This window comes from Ursus arctos, unplaced genomic scaffold (assembly GCF_023065955.2).
Source record: "Ursus arctos isolate Adak ecotype North America unplaced genomic scaffold, UrsArc2.0 scaffold_19, whole genome shotgun sequence".
Taxonomy (NCBI): domain Eukaryota; kingdom Metazoa; phylum Chordata; class Mammalia; order Carnivora; family Ursidae; genus Ursus; species Ursus arctos.
Window position 1 is genome coordinate 13,778,888 of NW_026622863.1, and position 15,792 is coordinate 13,794,679.

The 15,792-nt window shown below is 51.5% G+C and overlaps 1 protein-coding gene across 1 annotated transcript; it reads left to right on the forward strand.

The window, feature by feature from the left end:
• The first annotated feature begins 3,031 nt into the window (after positions 1–3,031).
• LOC113252263 (metallothionein-4) lies at positions 3,032–5,404 on the forward strand. Its single transcript, XM_026494795.3, has 3 exons — positions 3,032–3,107; positions 4,292–4,357; positions 5,147–5,404. Exons 1-3 carry the CDS (start codon positions 3,077–3,079, stop codon positions 5,236–5,238), a joined length of 189 nt encoding a protein of 62 aa, XP_026350580.1. The 5' UTR covers positions 3,032–3,076; the 3' UTR covers positions 5,239–5,404.
• Positions 5,405–15,792: the final 10,388 nt, after the last annotated feature.

Below are 15,792 nucleotides of genomic sequence, written 5' to 3' on the forward strand. Positions count from 1 at the left end.
CCACCCAGGTGCCCCTGAAACATTAATTTTCGAAGTGCAGATTTAAGCTATGCCTACAGCCATTGCACCCACTCAGGGTGGTGTGTGTATTTTTGTTTTTGTGCTCCATGCAAGATTCAGAGCTGAGACCCAGAAGACAGGCAGAAGGGCACGAGGGGCTGTGGATATGCTTCCCCAGGCACCGGAAGAAGGACCGCGTAACAGGGACAGGACAGCGCAGTTCAACATGAACTTGACTGCCCAATGCTACAGAGGGTCCTTTCAGTCTGCACAGCCCAGAACTTGGGAAATAGCTTCGTGCTACCTTCGGGATTGAATTTTGAGATTATCATTCAGCTGGGGCCTTAAGCAACATCACGGTGTCAGTCATCCGAAGAAGAAGCCATTCCTGGCTCAGAGAGGAAAGAGGGAGGAGAGATGGTTTGGATGAAGGTGGAGGAAAATCCCTTCCTTGCTATGGGCTCATGGGTTGGGCTAGACCTCCTAAGGCATTGATATCCACTGCAAGGCACACACGCAAGAGGTGGGGGAAGCTGGTCCTGCCAAGACATGGGCCGGCACTAGGCCCATGGGAACGTGGGCCTGGGAAGACGAAACCAGCCTCTGAACTCTGAGAGCAGCCCTGCCCCGGCAGAGGTTTCCTGGGCTGAGATGTCCTCCTGACCTTCTCAACTATAAGCTCTGGTGTTAACTCACCCTTGGCTCTCCAGTGCCCAGCACAGTGCTGGCCCTTAGAAGGAGATAAATGAATGGAATGTGTTGGGATCCCCTAGAAGCTAGCTGTGAACTCCTTGCAGGCTGGGACCATTTCTGGATCAATACAAGATTGCCCCTACCTACCCTCCCTGTGCCTTGCTGATGCCCGTGGGGCTGAATGCCTTTGGCCTCCCTAGAACGTCTCAGCTCAACCCCATGCTTCCAGCGCTCCTTCTGGATAAGGGACGGAGACCCCAGCAATTTACAAACGGGAGGAACTGTCGCCATTGGTTCTGGCCACGCCCCATCTCTCTTGCCTTTCCGGATGGTGACAGTGTTTTTCAGGAGAGGTCCCCAGGTCCCACATGCAGGAGCCTCGTGCATTTACGTGTCCGCTCCTCACTCACTCGCTCGTTCATTTGTTCATCCCATGCCCACTCAGGCGCTTCCTCATGTCTTCAGTCATCTGACTATTCATCTCATTCATTCATTCATTCACCTCCTCAACGTTGTGCAGACCACTGTGGAATCGAGATGCTTCAGACAACACGTCTGGCCTCTGAGAGCTCTGAGATTGGGGCGCGGGGCACAAGAGCCATAAACCCACGTACACAGCGGAGTAAAAAGGAGTAAATGGCATGAGAAAGATACAAACAGGTCACTGAGAGGGTCACAGAAGGAAAGGTTTCTTCCAGTAGAAAAAGATCAGAGACAGCTTCCTGGAGCAAAGGTCAGCAGCTGCACCTCCAGAATTTCTACATGGAGAGGCGGTGAAGATGGCAGCTTTGGGGGCAGCTTGAAGCTGCATCATCAGGAGGACACATTATGTAAGACGGAAAATCAGTCAGCTGCCTGTGTCCAAGAAAGGTCATAATGGAGATTGGGGGGCTTCATTCTCCCCCAAAGCCCCCCCCCTTTGCTTCTCCCACTCAAGACATGGCATTTGATTCGTGCCTCGGTAAACAAGGAGGATTTATTTGGACTCAGGGTGATCAGGAAAGGATGAACACCTGACAGGAGCAAAGGCCTGGAGGTGGAAAAGTTCAATGCCAAGTATAGGGAGCCTGGAGTCCTTAGGTTTCGGTAGAGCAGGTGGAAGGGAGGAGTGGACCTTGACCTTGGAAACGTAAGTTGAGCTTAGAACGCAAGACTAAGGTGTCAGGGCTTCATTCGGCAGATGGTGGGAGCCACTGAAGGTTTTGAGCAATAGAATAACATGGCCAGTGCTATTTGGAGGCTAGATCTCCGGGGCAGGGTGGAGAATGAAGAGGAGAAGGCAAGACCACAGGAGGCTGGTTCCAAGCCCCTCCTAATGTTTGGGCGGGGCATCAGAGCAGGAGTATAAACGGAGGTTCCTAGGACACTGGCTAAAATATCTAAAAGTTATAAATCAAATGAACAAATAAAATACTTTCTATCCCCCTACACTGACAAAGAGAGCTTCAAAGCAACCTGAAGGGCCAGGTTCAATGTTTAATTCTCAAATCTTCACACCGGAAGGTGCCCAGAGATCTGCCCCATGTCCCCAGCCTCCAGTCTGGGGCCCATGTCCAGTCTTTTTCCATCCCTACCCCCTTCCCTCACTGCGAGAGACCTCACGCACGCCTGGGGGCACCTAGCCTACGCACCCAAACTCTGTTCATATCCTCAGCACACAGCTACCTCCAGCCAGGCTTCAGGCCTAGAGAGACACACAGTGGCTGCGCATTTGCCCTTCGGAGCCTGGGGCAGAGGTCTGAGCAAACCCTTGGAAGCAGGCTGGCTTGGGATGAGAGAAAATTCCAGAATCCAGAGCGTTACATTTGTGATCTAGAAGGAGAGGTTGCATGCTCCCTTTGGGCACGTGCCCCTGACTTTTGGCCTTCTCACCCAGGGAGTTTGGGGGACATGCCAAGGGAAGGCCCGAATAGGGCCCCCTTCTGCCCACAGTAAGGGCTTTTATGACCAGGGAAGACAGAATGAGGCCCTGAGCCAGGCCCTGTGAAGGAGGGAGCAGAAATGGCAGATTACAGAGGACCTGGAGACCGGACAGGTATAGCTGCCAATCTGAGCACTGTGAGTGCCATTGGAGCCTGAGCCTGGCTCCTTGACACCTTGGCACGTGGGTAGATGGGTGGGTGCAGCCACCTGCTCCCCTTGTGAGAAGCATCTGAATGACTGTACTGCTCTCCCTCTCCTCTGCCCTCCCTCTGCCCGCTCTCTCCAACCCCCAGCCTGCGGCGTCTGGCTGGGCCGTGTGCAGGGCGTCTGGCCCCAGGGACAGGTGGGGAGCGCCCAAGTGCACACCTACACAGCTATAAATAGGGAGCCTCCAGCCGCTGCTCACTCAACTTCTCTTCCCCAACTGTGCTAGCACTGGAGCCTCTTGGCCGCCTGGACCATGGACCCCGGGGAATGCACCTGCATGTCTGGTGAGTAAGGATGCCCACTCTGGGGTCCTGGAACCTTGCACCAGCTTCAGATTTGGAGCCCGTAGGGCTCTGATGAATATTTCTCTTCCTCCAATTAGGAGCTCCCACTCTGTTCCCTACCAGCCTGATTTGCTAGAACTGAGACCCTGGCTCAGGGGCCACTTAGCGTCAGGCCCCTAGGGGCAGCCACCAGAGTTAAGGACCTGGCAATCTGGTTTTGGTCCACTGCTGCCATTCACTCCTGACACTTCGTATTTCTGAACCTCCGTATCTTCACCTGAAAACTAGGGTCACTCCTCCCCAGCTGCCCACCTCCCAGGGCTGCTATGAAAGTGCTAAAATCGTAAGGTAGTTGCAGAGGCCAGGGGAGTCATTAGAAGTGTATGTGGGCTCCCGAGTCTGAAATCCCTTAATTCTACGGAAGCGCATAGCTCGGGAGGGGAGAGGTCAGAGTTTGGAGGCATCTTGGGCTTTTATGGTCTTTGGAAATGGTATCGAGAATTCTCACAAGCCTCTCTGGTCCTTAACAGGACATATCTGTACCCCAAACTTGCCAAAGGGACAGAAACTTCCAGCATTTTGACACTCAAAATTTGACACTCAAAATGATAGGTGGGATGATTTTTTTTTTTAAGTGTAGAAGGTTTTTATAGGAAAAGAAGTGGGGCTACAGCTCTCATTTTAAGGTTATCTATGTCCCTGGTCTTTCTCCTGCCCGTCCCGGGTTTCCATCTTGCCTGATGCCTTGAAAAGGTGAAGAGGGTATACAAGGCTTCCACAGTCCCTGGGGGACCTTGGGCTTGGTAGTCTTGGCCTGGTCTAGTGGTTCTCAAACCTCACTGTACAACAGAATCATCTGGGTTGCTTTTTAAAATATGATTCCCTTTCTCTACCCAGACTTGTGAATCAGAGTATCTCAAGGGTTGGTCCCGTGAATCTGCGTTTTAGCAAGTATCGCAGCTGAGGGGCCCAGTGCAGCCACCCCAGTTTCCATCCGGGAACCATGACTGGGAGCCATCCAAGGGCCCGTACCCCAGGGGTGTTGCCCCGCAGCATCTTCGTCCTCTTGTCCAGCCACTCCCCAAGGACAGCCCGGAAACCCTGCCACGGTGACAGTCTGCCTCACACCTTTTGACCCTCTTTGATCTCAGTCCTTACGCTTGGGGCTCTGTCCTCTCTTCTAGGAGGCATCTGCATCTGCGGAGACAACTGCAAATGTACAACTTGCAACTGTAAAACGTGCCGAAAAAGTGAGTTATGCTGACCGGGGGCACCGCTGGCTGGAAGCTAGGAGAGTCTGTCCCCTCCCTTCCCAACCCTCCAGCCATGGTGGGATTAAGCGGGTTCTGGAGGCCTGGGACCCATTTGGGAGGGATCTGAAATGACAGCTGAGCAGAGGCCTGGGACAAAGCTCCTAAGGGTGGCAGCCTCACCTGGGGGTGAGAGCGTCGCCGGGGTTGCGAGTGTTCGCGGAAGAAGAGGGCTGACTGCAGGGAGGTCCTGCTGTGCCCAGTGCTGAAAGGGACAGAGCACTGGCCTAGCTTCATGAGCTCTGGGTTTTAGTTTCAGATCTGCCACTGACCATGGGGTGCCTGGGTGGCTCAGTCGTTAAGCGTCTGTCTTCAGCTCAGCACTTGATCCCAGGGTCCTGGGATCGAGCTCCACATCAGGCTCCTCCGCTGGGAGCCTGCTTCTTCCTCTCCCACTCCCCCTGCTTGTGTTCCCTCTCTCGCTGGCTGTCTCTCTCTGTCAAATAAATAAATTTAAAAATCTAAATAAAAAAAAAAAAAGATCTGCCACTGACCAATGACCTTGAGCAAGCCCTTCCCCTCTCTGGGGCAGCTGGTAAACTCCTGATGACCCCTGAGATTCCTCCTGGCTCTAACATCCCACAACTTCCTGCCCCGGGTTTTCTGCTAATGTGGATTGAAGCCTGTGACCTGCTCTGCCCTTCCTGCTTTCTCTAAGTAGTGGGAGAGGACATGGTGAGAGGGAAGCATTGACCCCAAACTGACCTGTCCATCTCCTGACCCTTTCAGGCTGCTGTCCCTGCTGCCCCCCAGGCTGTGCCAAGTGTGCCCAGGGCTGCATCTGCAAAGGGGGCTCGGACAAGTGCAGCTGCTGCCCCTGAAACGCATCCGTTGTGCTGGGGGCCAAGGCCCGGGAGATGTCTGTACAGTGCCTTAGTCGAGAAGCTGGAATTATTGTACTATAGGTTATGCTTTTTATATATTTGCTCAGATGCAGTGTTGGTGACCTTCATGTAAAGTGCTTGCAAAATAAAGGTTTCACTCATGGTTGTCTGGTGGCTCCGAGCACTGTTTTACCCTAGCCCAGCAGAACCAAGAAGGGCTGAGGCCATTGCGGATACGGGAAGCGCCAGCCTGCGCCCCTTCTGCAGTGGCTGCTAACCGCAGGATCCTGCAGCTCGGCCTCGGGGGGCTTTCTGCTGCTGCATGAGCTTGCTTGGTGCGTGCACAGAGCAGCCCAGGCACACCGCAGAGTCAGCGCCCCTGCGAACAGCCCTTAGCTGCTGACAAACAGGAGTTGGTGGATAAATACCCCCGGCGTCTCTACCCTTGCAGTGGGACAGATCAGAGACAGGTTCCACAGCATGGCCCAAAAGTCCCCAGCAGCGCAGCGCTCCACTAGCCCACAGCGGTACCCCGCCTATTAACATACCTCATATTGGCCCCCTTCCTTCCCTGCCTCACTTGTCCGTTCTCCTACCAGTGCTTTCTGGGATCCCTACCCAATGAAGCTTCTCGAGCAGGGTCTGCTTTGGACTCACTGAATCTTAGCCAGGCTGTCCTGGCATAATGTTGGCCCAGAATGCCTTGTCGTGTGAAGAGTGCTATTTAAGGAACTTGCGTGCTGAATCAGCCATGAACTCATAGCGTAGGATATCTGCGTGGATCTAAAGAAGATCCCCAAGGCCGAGGCACCGAGGGCATTCGCTCCTGGTTTGGTTATTTGGGCCCACTTTGGACTGGGTTGATGGAACAGACAGAGGCCAGGAGGAAGTGATGCCGTTCACTGAAGTTCTTGCAGTTCACAGAAGTCAATGTAAAGAGCAGCTGAGGTCTCTGCCGTTGCCCCCACCCCCCAGATTGCTGACACACACGGCAGAGTTTTCACCTGCTCTGGCACAAGTCCAACTAAGCTTGATTGTCGGTGCTGCCATTAACCATAATGCAGCCCTTCCAATGCGCCAGCCACTGTGCTGAGCCCTTCACACACCGCTCTCATTGACTCCCCAGGGTAGTCCTGCAAAAGGGTGGGTTGTATGGAGGAATCCTTGATTTAAAAAGAAAAAAAAATCACTTATTTTTAAATAGGTCTGTATGCACGATGTACAAAATACAAAAGATCCAAAGTGTCTAAGTCTCCTCCCCACCTTTGCACCCCAGTCCCTCCTCCTCAAGACAATGACAGTGAGCACTTACTTGTGTAACACTCCAGGGGTATTCCCTGCCTGTGCAAGCACGTATGACATGCTCGCACACATACACACGCACACACACACACACACACACACACACACACGGCAGTGTAAGATACACCTGGGGAAACTCGGTAAGTGTTTTCCCTTAGAGAGTTAACTCTCTGCCAAGTCCTTTTTTCCACTTAAGACAGAAAAGAATAAGTAGAAGAAAAAATAAGATTAAACCATAATAAAATACAGTGACAAAACAAGAATTAGCAGATGAAATACAGTGGGAGACAAAGAGGAAGCTGTACAGGCGTCCCTCCCATGGCAGAGCCGCCGCTGCGCTTAGCAGCTGCCAGGGACCGTGCAGAGCAGGGACCGTAAACACCTGTAAGAAGCACTGGCAGCAATGAGCCTTCTCTCCCTAAAAATGCACAAACACCCTCACTCAATTTTACATATGATCTTAGGGAACTCCCAGACCCACTGAGCCGTCTCTGGATCCCCCAGGAGATCTGGGTTAGGAATCTATGGTCCATGCGTGCTATCTGTTATTTATAAGAATGAAGTGGTCTAATAATAGGTTAAAATATTAAGCACCTACTACCTGCCAGGCACTGGGCCCAACATCTCCCCTGCATTATTTTCATTTTAATCGTCACAACAGGACCTCACAAGGTCATTACTGTTATTTTCCCCAGAGGAGGAAACCAAGACTCACAGAGGTTAAGTGATTTGGCCAAGGCTACACAGCTAGTTTATAGAATTGAGGTTCGAATCCAGATTTAAACTCCAAAGCTGTGCAGTTGAGAGCAAGTGGTGATGCAGAAACTACCTTGTAGCAGGACCGCGGGGAAGGCCGCAGTCCCTGGAGGCTGGAGCTGAGGAGGGAGAGACTCGCTCGCTCACCCACACCACCATCTCCAGCAGAGTGCGGGTGACTCCAGCTCTGGGGCAGTTGGTGCTCATTCATGCCGCCGGGGCCTGAGCAGGGCCCAGCAGAGGCTGCGAGCAGCTGTCAACTCCACCAGCCTATCAAGGCGGCCATCAGAGACCCTCAGGCTTCTGTTTTTTCCTTGCATTTCGAATTGCCTTTCCCCCCCTTGCTATTTGTGGAACAATCTAATATGTTTTGGCTTCTTTTCTGATCTTCTGTACAACTGCCATTCTGGGATCTCTTCATTGTTCTCCTAGGCTAGACCCATTTCTTCTTGGGTCCCCATCATCCTCCATCTTGGGCTCCTTTCTATTTTGCTAGAATACATCCTCAAGCAATTGTTTCTTTGTTTTGCTGTTGTTTTGTTGTTTTTACCAAAAAAAATGGATTCCCTAAATTCAGAAAACACCTTTATTTTTCTCTCATGCTTGATGGATAGTCTGGCTGGATATCCAATTTTAAGTTCAATGTAATTTTCTCTCAGCACTTTTGAAGGCATTGCTGCGCTACCTTCCAACGTCTGGCGTTGCTGCTGTGAGCACCAGCATGAACTGTCCTTTATTTGTCGCTGGGCGCTTCTGAGAGATTTCTCAGGCTTTCTGCAATCCTCTTATTCATCTCTTAAATTTTGGTCCATCGTAGTTTAATACATAAGAGCTTCTCCTCTGAACATTTACCATAATACCTTATTTATTTAAGTCCTTTCCTGAATCTCTGATGTGCAAAGAAAAGTTTTTTGAAATGTTTATTGTTAAGTTTCCTCTTTCTTGAACTGTTTCTGCTTCTCTGAGCTGCAGGCAGGCTCTGTGGATGTCAGTGAGGTTTGCTGACTGGCAGGCTTGGGTTCAGCATACCCGGGTGGGGAGCTGGCAGGCAGGTGTGGCCCACCCCTCAGTGCCAAAACCAAAAGGGCCCTCCTCTGACCCTTTCCTGAGAGCCCTGGCCCCTCCTAGACTGGTTACTCCATTTCTGCAGGGACGTCTCGCAGCCTCAGCCTGCACGGAACTGGCGGAGTTTACAAGGAGGGGGAAAGGAGGCCAACCTGACGATCACGTGGCAGGCTACTGCCACTTCTTCCATCAGTCCCCATCCTGGTTTCTGTGACCACTTCCTCTTCCGCTATCCCAGCCTGACTCCCCCAACCACCCCAAAACAAAATAACACAGCACCCCCATAGAGTTCTCTTCCTTTTCATCTGAGCTGAGGCTTCCTCTCCACCCATTTACCCATCGATATGATTTGACCCATTCCAGTATTCCAGAAAAATCTTGTAACCTCTGATCCATTGATGTGCTATCCAAGTTATCCTCCCCCCACACCAATTCTCAGCTCTTTTACTAGTTTGTCTTGTCCTTCTTTGTCTTTCTTTAGTTTCTTTCGATGGATTCTCAGGAGGAAGGAGAGGTAAATGCCTGTATCCCGTGTCCCATCTTGAGCCCCAAATTCCAGGCTAGGCTTCTTCGTGGGACTATGATGTCCATTCTACAGGCGAGAAAACTGAGACTCAGAGAAGTTAAGGATCTCTTCCCGAACTCAGGAAGGACTAGTTGAGAGAGACGCCTGAAGACCGCGAGGTAAGATAAGTTGTGGAAAAGGCCGAAACAAAGAGTGAGCAGACTGGTTACAGGCGGCCATGAGGGGTGACACTTGAACAGAGCAAGGAAATGCCAAGAAAACAGATTTTATGTCAAGAAAAAGAGCTTTCTCAAGGAAGAGTTGCCTGGAGCAGGAAGGAGCTGTGTCAGGAAGCTGACACATCACGGACTGTGTTCTTGTGCTGCCTAGGGGACAATGGAAACCCCTGAGAGGCCGTGACGAAGTCTGCACCTGCTCAGGACATTCTCCCGCTTGGATGGAAACGCGAGGAAAACTTGGTGGGGGAGCAAGGAAACGCCAGGTCACAGGACGAGGAAGGAAGTTCCTCACGCGGACTGCAGGGGGCGCTCGAGGTCCAGAGGCAGGTGCGGAGGCGTTTGCTCTGAGCCCGGCGGCGCCGGAGTTTATTCCCCCCTCGGTCTGGCCGTGTCTGGGGCCCAAGAGATCCCAGAAAGGGCTTAGAACCCTAGACGAGGCTGCAGGGGAAGATAAATCAGGCCAAACTCTCCAAGGGCTGATTAGGTGTAAAAAGCCCTTAACAATGTGTGAACCACCCAGATTCATAGGACAGGAGGCTCTTAAAATAATTTGGCAATGTGGGTCCAAGAACCATGAAATCCTTATCTGTCCTAGTAGCTTCACTTCTGGAAAGCTGTCTAAAGAGCCACAAATTCAGGGGAAAATGAAAAAGCTTCACTCCCACGACAAGGTTCATTACAGTACCATCTACGATTGTGCAAAACGGGAAACGGCCTCGCGTGTATGAGGTGGTGCAAGGAAGCTGCCGCGCACACGCAACAGGACAGGAGACAGCCGCAAAAACTGCAAAAACGCAGCAAATAATTACGGTAAGATCTGAAGTAAATATTAGGCTACAAATTAGGTATGCAGTCATTTATTTTGAAAAAGAAGCCACACAGAATACAAACTATGGAAATGAAAATACGCTACAAAGTCAACAGTGGTTGTGCTCAAATCACAGGTAAAAGGTAATCTTTACTTTTCCTTCTTTCTATTTTTCTGGATTTTCTGAAATTGAAGTAGCACATTTCTAACAAAAAATAAATAACTGTGTGACAAGGGGAAAAATGTATCCTTTGAGCCAGAAATTCTAGTGCAAGGAATGTTGTCTCCTCAGGAAAAAAAAAATCGTGAATACACACACACAAAAGCTACCAAGACGTTTGCCACATCATGGGTTTTAACAGTGAAGATTTAGAAATGGCAAAGTGTGTCAAAGTTGGGGACCGGTTAAATAAATCGTGCAATGAACCTACTAAAATAAAACTGATTTCACGGACAGAAGTTCATGATCTGACAAGCAAGGGAAAAAGTCATTTATAGACCAGTGTATACTGTAGGCTTCTGTTTTTATATTTGAAAGAACCATATTTTTTTAAATTTTTCAGAATGTCCGCAATAAACAAAGAAGGAAGAGGAGGGAGAGGGGAGCTAGACCCAGATGTTTCTGAACCTGAGGTACCGATGGCCTGAATTGTACAATTTATTTTTAGAGGCAAGGGTAGGGCAGAGTACTTGAAACTGAAACAGTCTTGGAGAATTTGGGCCACGTGACCACAATACCCATTGGCTCAATGGAGGCTTCCGTCCCTCTCCATGCCCAGCCTCACCATCCACCTTCCCCGGCGAGCGCCCTCACTTACGTTCTCGTATTTCAGCTCCCAAACACGTTTGTCAAGGAGGCAGGGCTGGGCATGACTGTCCGCATCGGACAGAAGATGAATCAGAGGTCCGAAGAGGCCAGCCGGAGATAAGGTAGGGGCTCTGACTCCCCTGGCTCCCTTGCCTGCATCTCTGAGTTGCTACAAAACCATCCTGGATTTGTTACAGGATAAAGTACAGCAGGGTTTCTCAACCGCGGCACTATTGACACGTTAGGCCAGATCATTCTTTTTGGGGGGAGGTTAGTCTGGACATTGCAGGAAGCTTAGTAGCGTCCCTGGCCTCTACCCATTAGATGCCAACACCATGACCACCATGACCACCATGACCACCACGACCACCAGCGGAGAACCACTGAAGGAAGGTGAGCTGTGAGACAGAACTTTGACGCTAGGTCAGGCTGCTCTGGGGTGGCTTCTGGGAGACGCAATGCTGCCTGTCCCCACACCTGGGCGGTGGGTAGTGGGGAGCAGGGATCTAACGAGGAAGGGAGAGCGGGGAGATTGCTTTATGCAAAATCACGGGCACCACCATGTTACGCACCTCCTGGCAGCACTTAGCTTACTGTATGTGGACTTCTTTTCTTTTCTTTTTTTTTTTTTAGATTTTATTTACTTATTTTGAGAGAGAGAGCACGTGCGCATGAGGTGGAGACGGGGGTGGGGGGTGAGGGGGAGGAGAAGGGGCAGAGGGAGAGGAAGAAGCAGAATCCCCACTGAGGGGCGCCTGGGTGGCGCAGTCGTTAAGCGTCTGCCTTCGGCTCAGGGCGTGATCCCGGCGTTCCGGGATCGAGTCCCACATGGGGCTCCTCCGCTATGAGCCTGCTTCTTCCTCTCCCACTCCCCCTGCTTGTGTTCCCTCTCTCGCTGGCTGTCTCTCTGTCACATAAATAAATAAAATCTTTAAAAAAAAAAAAAAAAAAGAATCCCCACTGAGCAGGGAGCCTGGACCGGGGGATCATGACCTGCGCAGAAGGCAGATGCTTCACCGACTGAGCCGCCCAGGCGCCCCCGTAGGTGTGGATTTCTTATTAAATGCCTCCTTGCCCAGGTAGTGGGTTCTCAGAAAAGACAGACGTTGTCACTGTCCTGCTCACCTCTGTACCTGCCATCCCTAACACAATGTGTGGCTTAAGGCAGTGTTCGATGAACGTTTGTGCTAGAGAAGGAAAGAATTCACCACCACGTTGCTCATTACTAAAAGCAGGATGGTGGGGGCCACAGGGTAACTTCATTAAGACATACGTAATTTAACCTGACTCTTCATGACCCAGCCTTCAAGGGGTCCCATAAAAACAGGTGAGCCCGAAGTCAGACTCTCAGTTCTCACATTAATTCATTCACTCAGCATTCGAAGACATTTCAGGTACAGAGGGAGCTTTGCTAAGCATAGAAGGGGGGAGAGGAAAGAACCTCCTTGCTCAGCCTCTGCCTTTAGGAACCTCAGAATGTGTCAGGGAGACTGTTGGACTACCCTCTCCCCTCTCCTACAGGGAAGAAAATACCTAGACAAAACCTCATAGAAGTTCCAAGAACGACGGTTACGTCTGGCTGCAGGCAGGAGTGAAGACTTCCTGGAAGAGGGGGTATCAAAGCACTGTTTGCTGAGCACCTGTGACATTTTCAGCAATCTGTGTGAAGAAGCTCCTGAATGTTCACCATAACCGAAGGGGTAAGGAGTCTGATTATCCCCAGTGAATAGTGGAGGGAAGCTGGTGAGATTCAAAATCAGGTCTGACCCCAAAGCCAGGCACTCTGAAGAACTTCAGTCTTCACTCGCTGCATTTAGGAAGAAGGTTCTCACAGGAGTGTCAGGGTGGTCTGGATAATGTGAGCAGTGCAGGACCCCCGTTATCCTGCTGTGGGAGCCCAGCAGACACCCAGAATGTCTCCTGCAGTTTGGGGGCCTGAGGGCTTTCTTCTCGTGCCCCAGCTAAAATGGACCCTTCCCTGTCATAACCCCCTCCCCGCAAAGCCATGGAGCTCCTGCCCCCACCATGCACAAGAACCTTCTCAAGGGGTGGCCCTTGAACTCTAACCCACCAATGCCCAAATCAGCTCGTAGAGCCCTGACTCACTCAGGGTTTAATGATTCCCCCCAGGCCGCTCATTGAGAGGAGACCACCTCTGTTCCTCTTCTACTGAGGGGCCCCTTGGGGAAAACTCTGCATTACACTCCTTAGAGCTCGGAGGTATTGGCAAGATTGCTGGGGTCAACCTGGCCACTTTCTGAAACCTGGAAGCATGGAGGCTGCCTTTCCCCGCCTCCTCGTCTAACACTTCCCATCCCACGAGTGTTCAGAGAGAGCAGAATCTTCCTGTGGCCTTTAGAGCCCACGCAAAAGGTGCCAGTGCCTGGCTAGGAAGGATGCAGGAGGGCAGGGGACACGGAACCAGCAGCCACGTTGGATGTGAGCACTCAGGGGATCAGCCTGGTGTAGTGCAGTATTTCCCTGATTGCTGTCCTTCCAGAACCACCTACTCGATTTTAGGCATAATCACATATCACCTGGTCTATTATTATACTTAAATTTATTTTAAAAGGAGGTCTTGTATCACTACTGCAGAGGAGAAACTGAATCATTTGCCATAAACAGGAGGTAACCATGGAGATAGAGGGTTATTAAATTTCTAGCTAAGTTGTTCTATGGCAGGCTGAGGCTCCCTCCCCATCCTTACCCTGACTCTTACCCTCTCTGTGACCCCGGCCCCTTCTGCTGCTTTAGTTGCCCCCTTGGATAAAATTGCTCACTCAGCATTCCCTCTACTAATAAAGGCAGATCTCTCCAAGAAATGACTTTACTTGCAGAGAAGCACATTTGCAAATTCTTTCAGTACACCGCTCCTAAACTCTCCGTCAACTGTTCGGTCCCAGCATAGTAAATTAGGAGACCCTTTGAGGACAGTGCAACAGCCCTGTGTGGCACTGGATCGATTTCAACCCGGGCGGGACTTGCTGGACTCCTTGCTCTTTTCTGAGATCATCTCAGAAAAGATGAACTACCCCAGGGGCCTCCAAATGGCCTCATCTGAGGCTCAATCCCAAGGAAGTCTGAGAGGCCTGAGGGGGACGGAGGGGGTCCCTGCTCTGGATGAGTGTGTTGGCATGCACATTTCACCTGCGCGGCAAGTCTTAGACACTGAAGCCTTGAGGGCTACAGGCAGCGCGGGACCTGGGGCCAGAGTAGCCTTAGGCAACATGAAGACAAACAGGACATGAGCTGCAGGGCTAGAGCTGGTGAGCTCTGCCGTCTGAAACCGCAGAAGCCAGCGTTGAGCACCCACTTGGGCTTCCCATTAAACACCTCGATAGATCACACCATAGCCTCTCCTGAGACTCTTGGTTCTCCTCTTCTGCTTTTCTCTTCTTTCACCACTACTGATGCTTAGACTCACAGACCAACACATGTGGGACCTGCACAGCATGGAGGAACCAGCTGGCTCCACCCCTCAGGTGAGGCCACTTGGAGGCCCCTGGGGCAGCTCATCTTTGGGGGAAGGGAGGGTTTCCAACCAACATTTGAAAGTGCTTGTCCAGCTCTGACTGAGAACAGAGGCTCATGCTGCATGGGGATATTTGGAGCAGTGCTCAGTTTCTGCCCCAGTCTCAGCAGAACCACACTCCGAAAACTCACCAGACCTGCCTTCCATGGGGGGCAGCCTAGGGATCACCTCTACGGGGGGGGGGGGGGTGCGGGTCCTAACGGGGCATCTCCCTGAAAGAAGTGGAAGCTAGGGTAGAGAGGTGAGAAGAACCCTTTGAGAGGGGTTATGGAGGAACGTGCATTCTTGGGGAGGTAGTGGCTGTCCCCCTCCCACCTTCACCTTGCCAACATTTTACTGCAGGGATCCTGGGATTCATTTCTCCCCCCCTCCCTCCTCCCTCCCTCCCTCCCTCCCTTCCTCCCTCCCTCCCTTCTTTCTTTCCTTCCTTCCTTCCTTCCTTCCTTCCTTCCTTCCTTCCTTCCTTCCTCCTTCCTTCCTATTACTCTCTTTAAAACTCTATCTCTAGGAACGCCTGGGTGGCTCAGTCAGCTCAGGTCCTGATCTCAGGATTGAGCCCCACATGGGGTCCCTGCTCATCAGGGAGTCTGCTTGTCCCTCTCCCTGTGCCCTCCGCCTTGCACACATTCTCTCTCTCAAATAAATAAAAGCTTAAAAAAAATAAAACTCTGTCTCTAGATGAGCCTTGTCCTAGGAAGCCGATGCAGCTAGGTGGAAGGGGCTTGCATGACCCCCCCCCCAAAGCGAGGCCTCCCCGGGAGGGGTCACCAGGTGACTGACCGTCTGAAATGCCACCATTAGCAATTCTTTCTTTTACTTCAATAGCCCTTGACCAGTTATCTAACGCTTTCCTTTGCTCCTCTGCTTCCTGGGGATGGAATGTGTTTGCTGAGCAAGGCCAGTGAGGCTCAGAGGAAGGAAGTCATCCGTTCCGGGTCCAGCTACGTCACTCCAGTCTCTGTCTTCTGTGGTCCCAGGGCTTCCTCCTCTTCTGTCTATTCTCTGTGTGTCTTATAAGGACTCTTGTCACTGGATTTAGGGCCCAATCCAGGATGATCTCCTCTCAAGATCCCTAACTGAATGACATCTACAAAGACCCATTGTCCAAATAAGGTAGTAGTTAGAGGTTCTGGGATTTGACACGGATATGTTTTGGGGGCCATCTCTTCAGCCTACCACAGGCACAAGGGACTCAACAGAAGGAAAAGACGAAAGGAGAGCTGCTTCCCTTTGGAGCTGGGATGCAGTAGCCACCTAGTACCAGCACCCTGCTCCCCCCATAACTGCCCCCAGTCACCCCAGCCCTGTCCTTTAGGCTTCCTAGAGCCCCGCCCCTCCCAAATGCAGTTTGCAAGGCCCTTCCATTTGTGTTATGATTCTTTTCCCATCTCGTGGGGGATGAGGGAATGGGGTCCTAGAGCAGCAGGGTGCTCAGCACCCCATTTGGATGAATTGGGCGCCCCAGAATCCTAGAATAAGAGGAGATGAGAGGCAGGGAAGGGCTGGGGAACCTGCAACGCCGCTTTGGGCGGGGGG

Coding starts and splice junctions, on each gene's coding strand:
- LOC113252263 (XM_026494795.3), top strand. CDS start 3,077: ATGGACCCCGGGGAATGCACCTGCATGTCTG. Junction 3,108..4,291: donor GGAATGCACCTGCATGTCTG/GTGAGTAAGGAT, acceptor CCTCTCTTCTAG/GAGGCATCTGCATCTGCGGA. Junction 4,358..5,146: donor CTGTAAAACGTGCCGAAAAA/GTGAGTTATGCT, acceptor TGACCCTTTCAG/GCTGCTGTCCCTGCTGCCCC.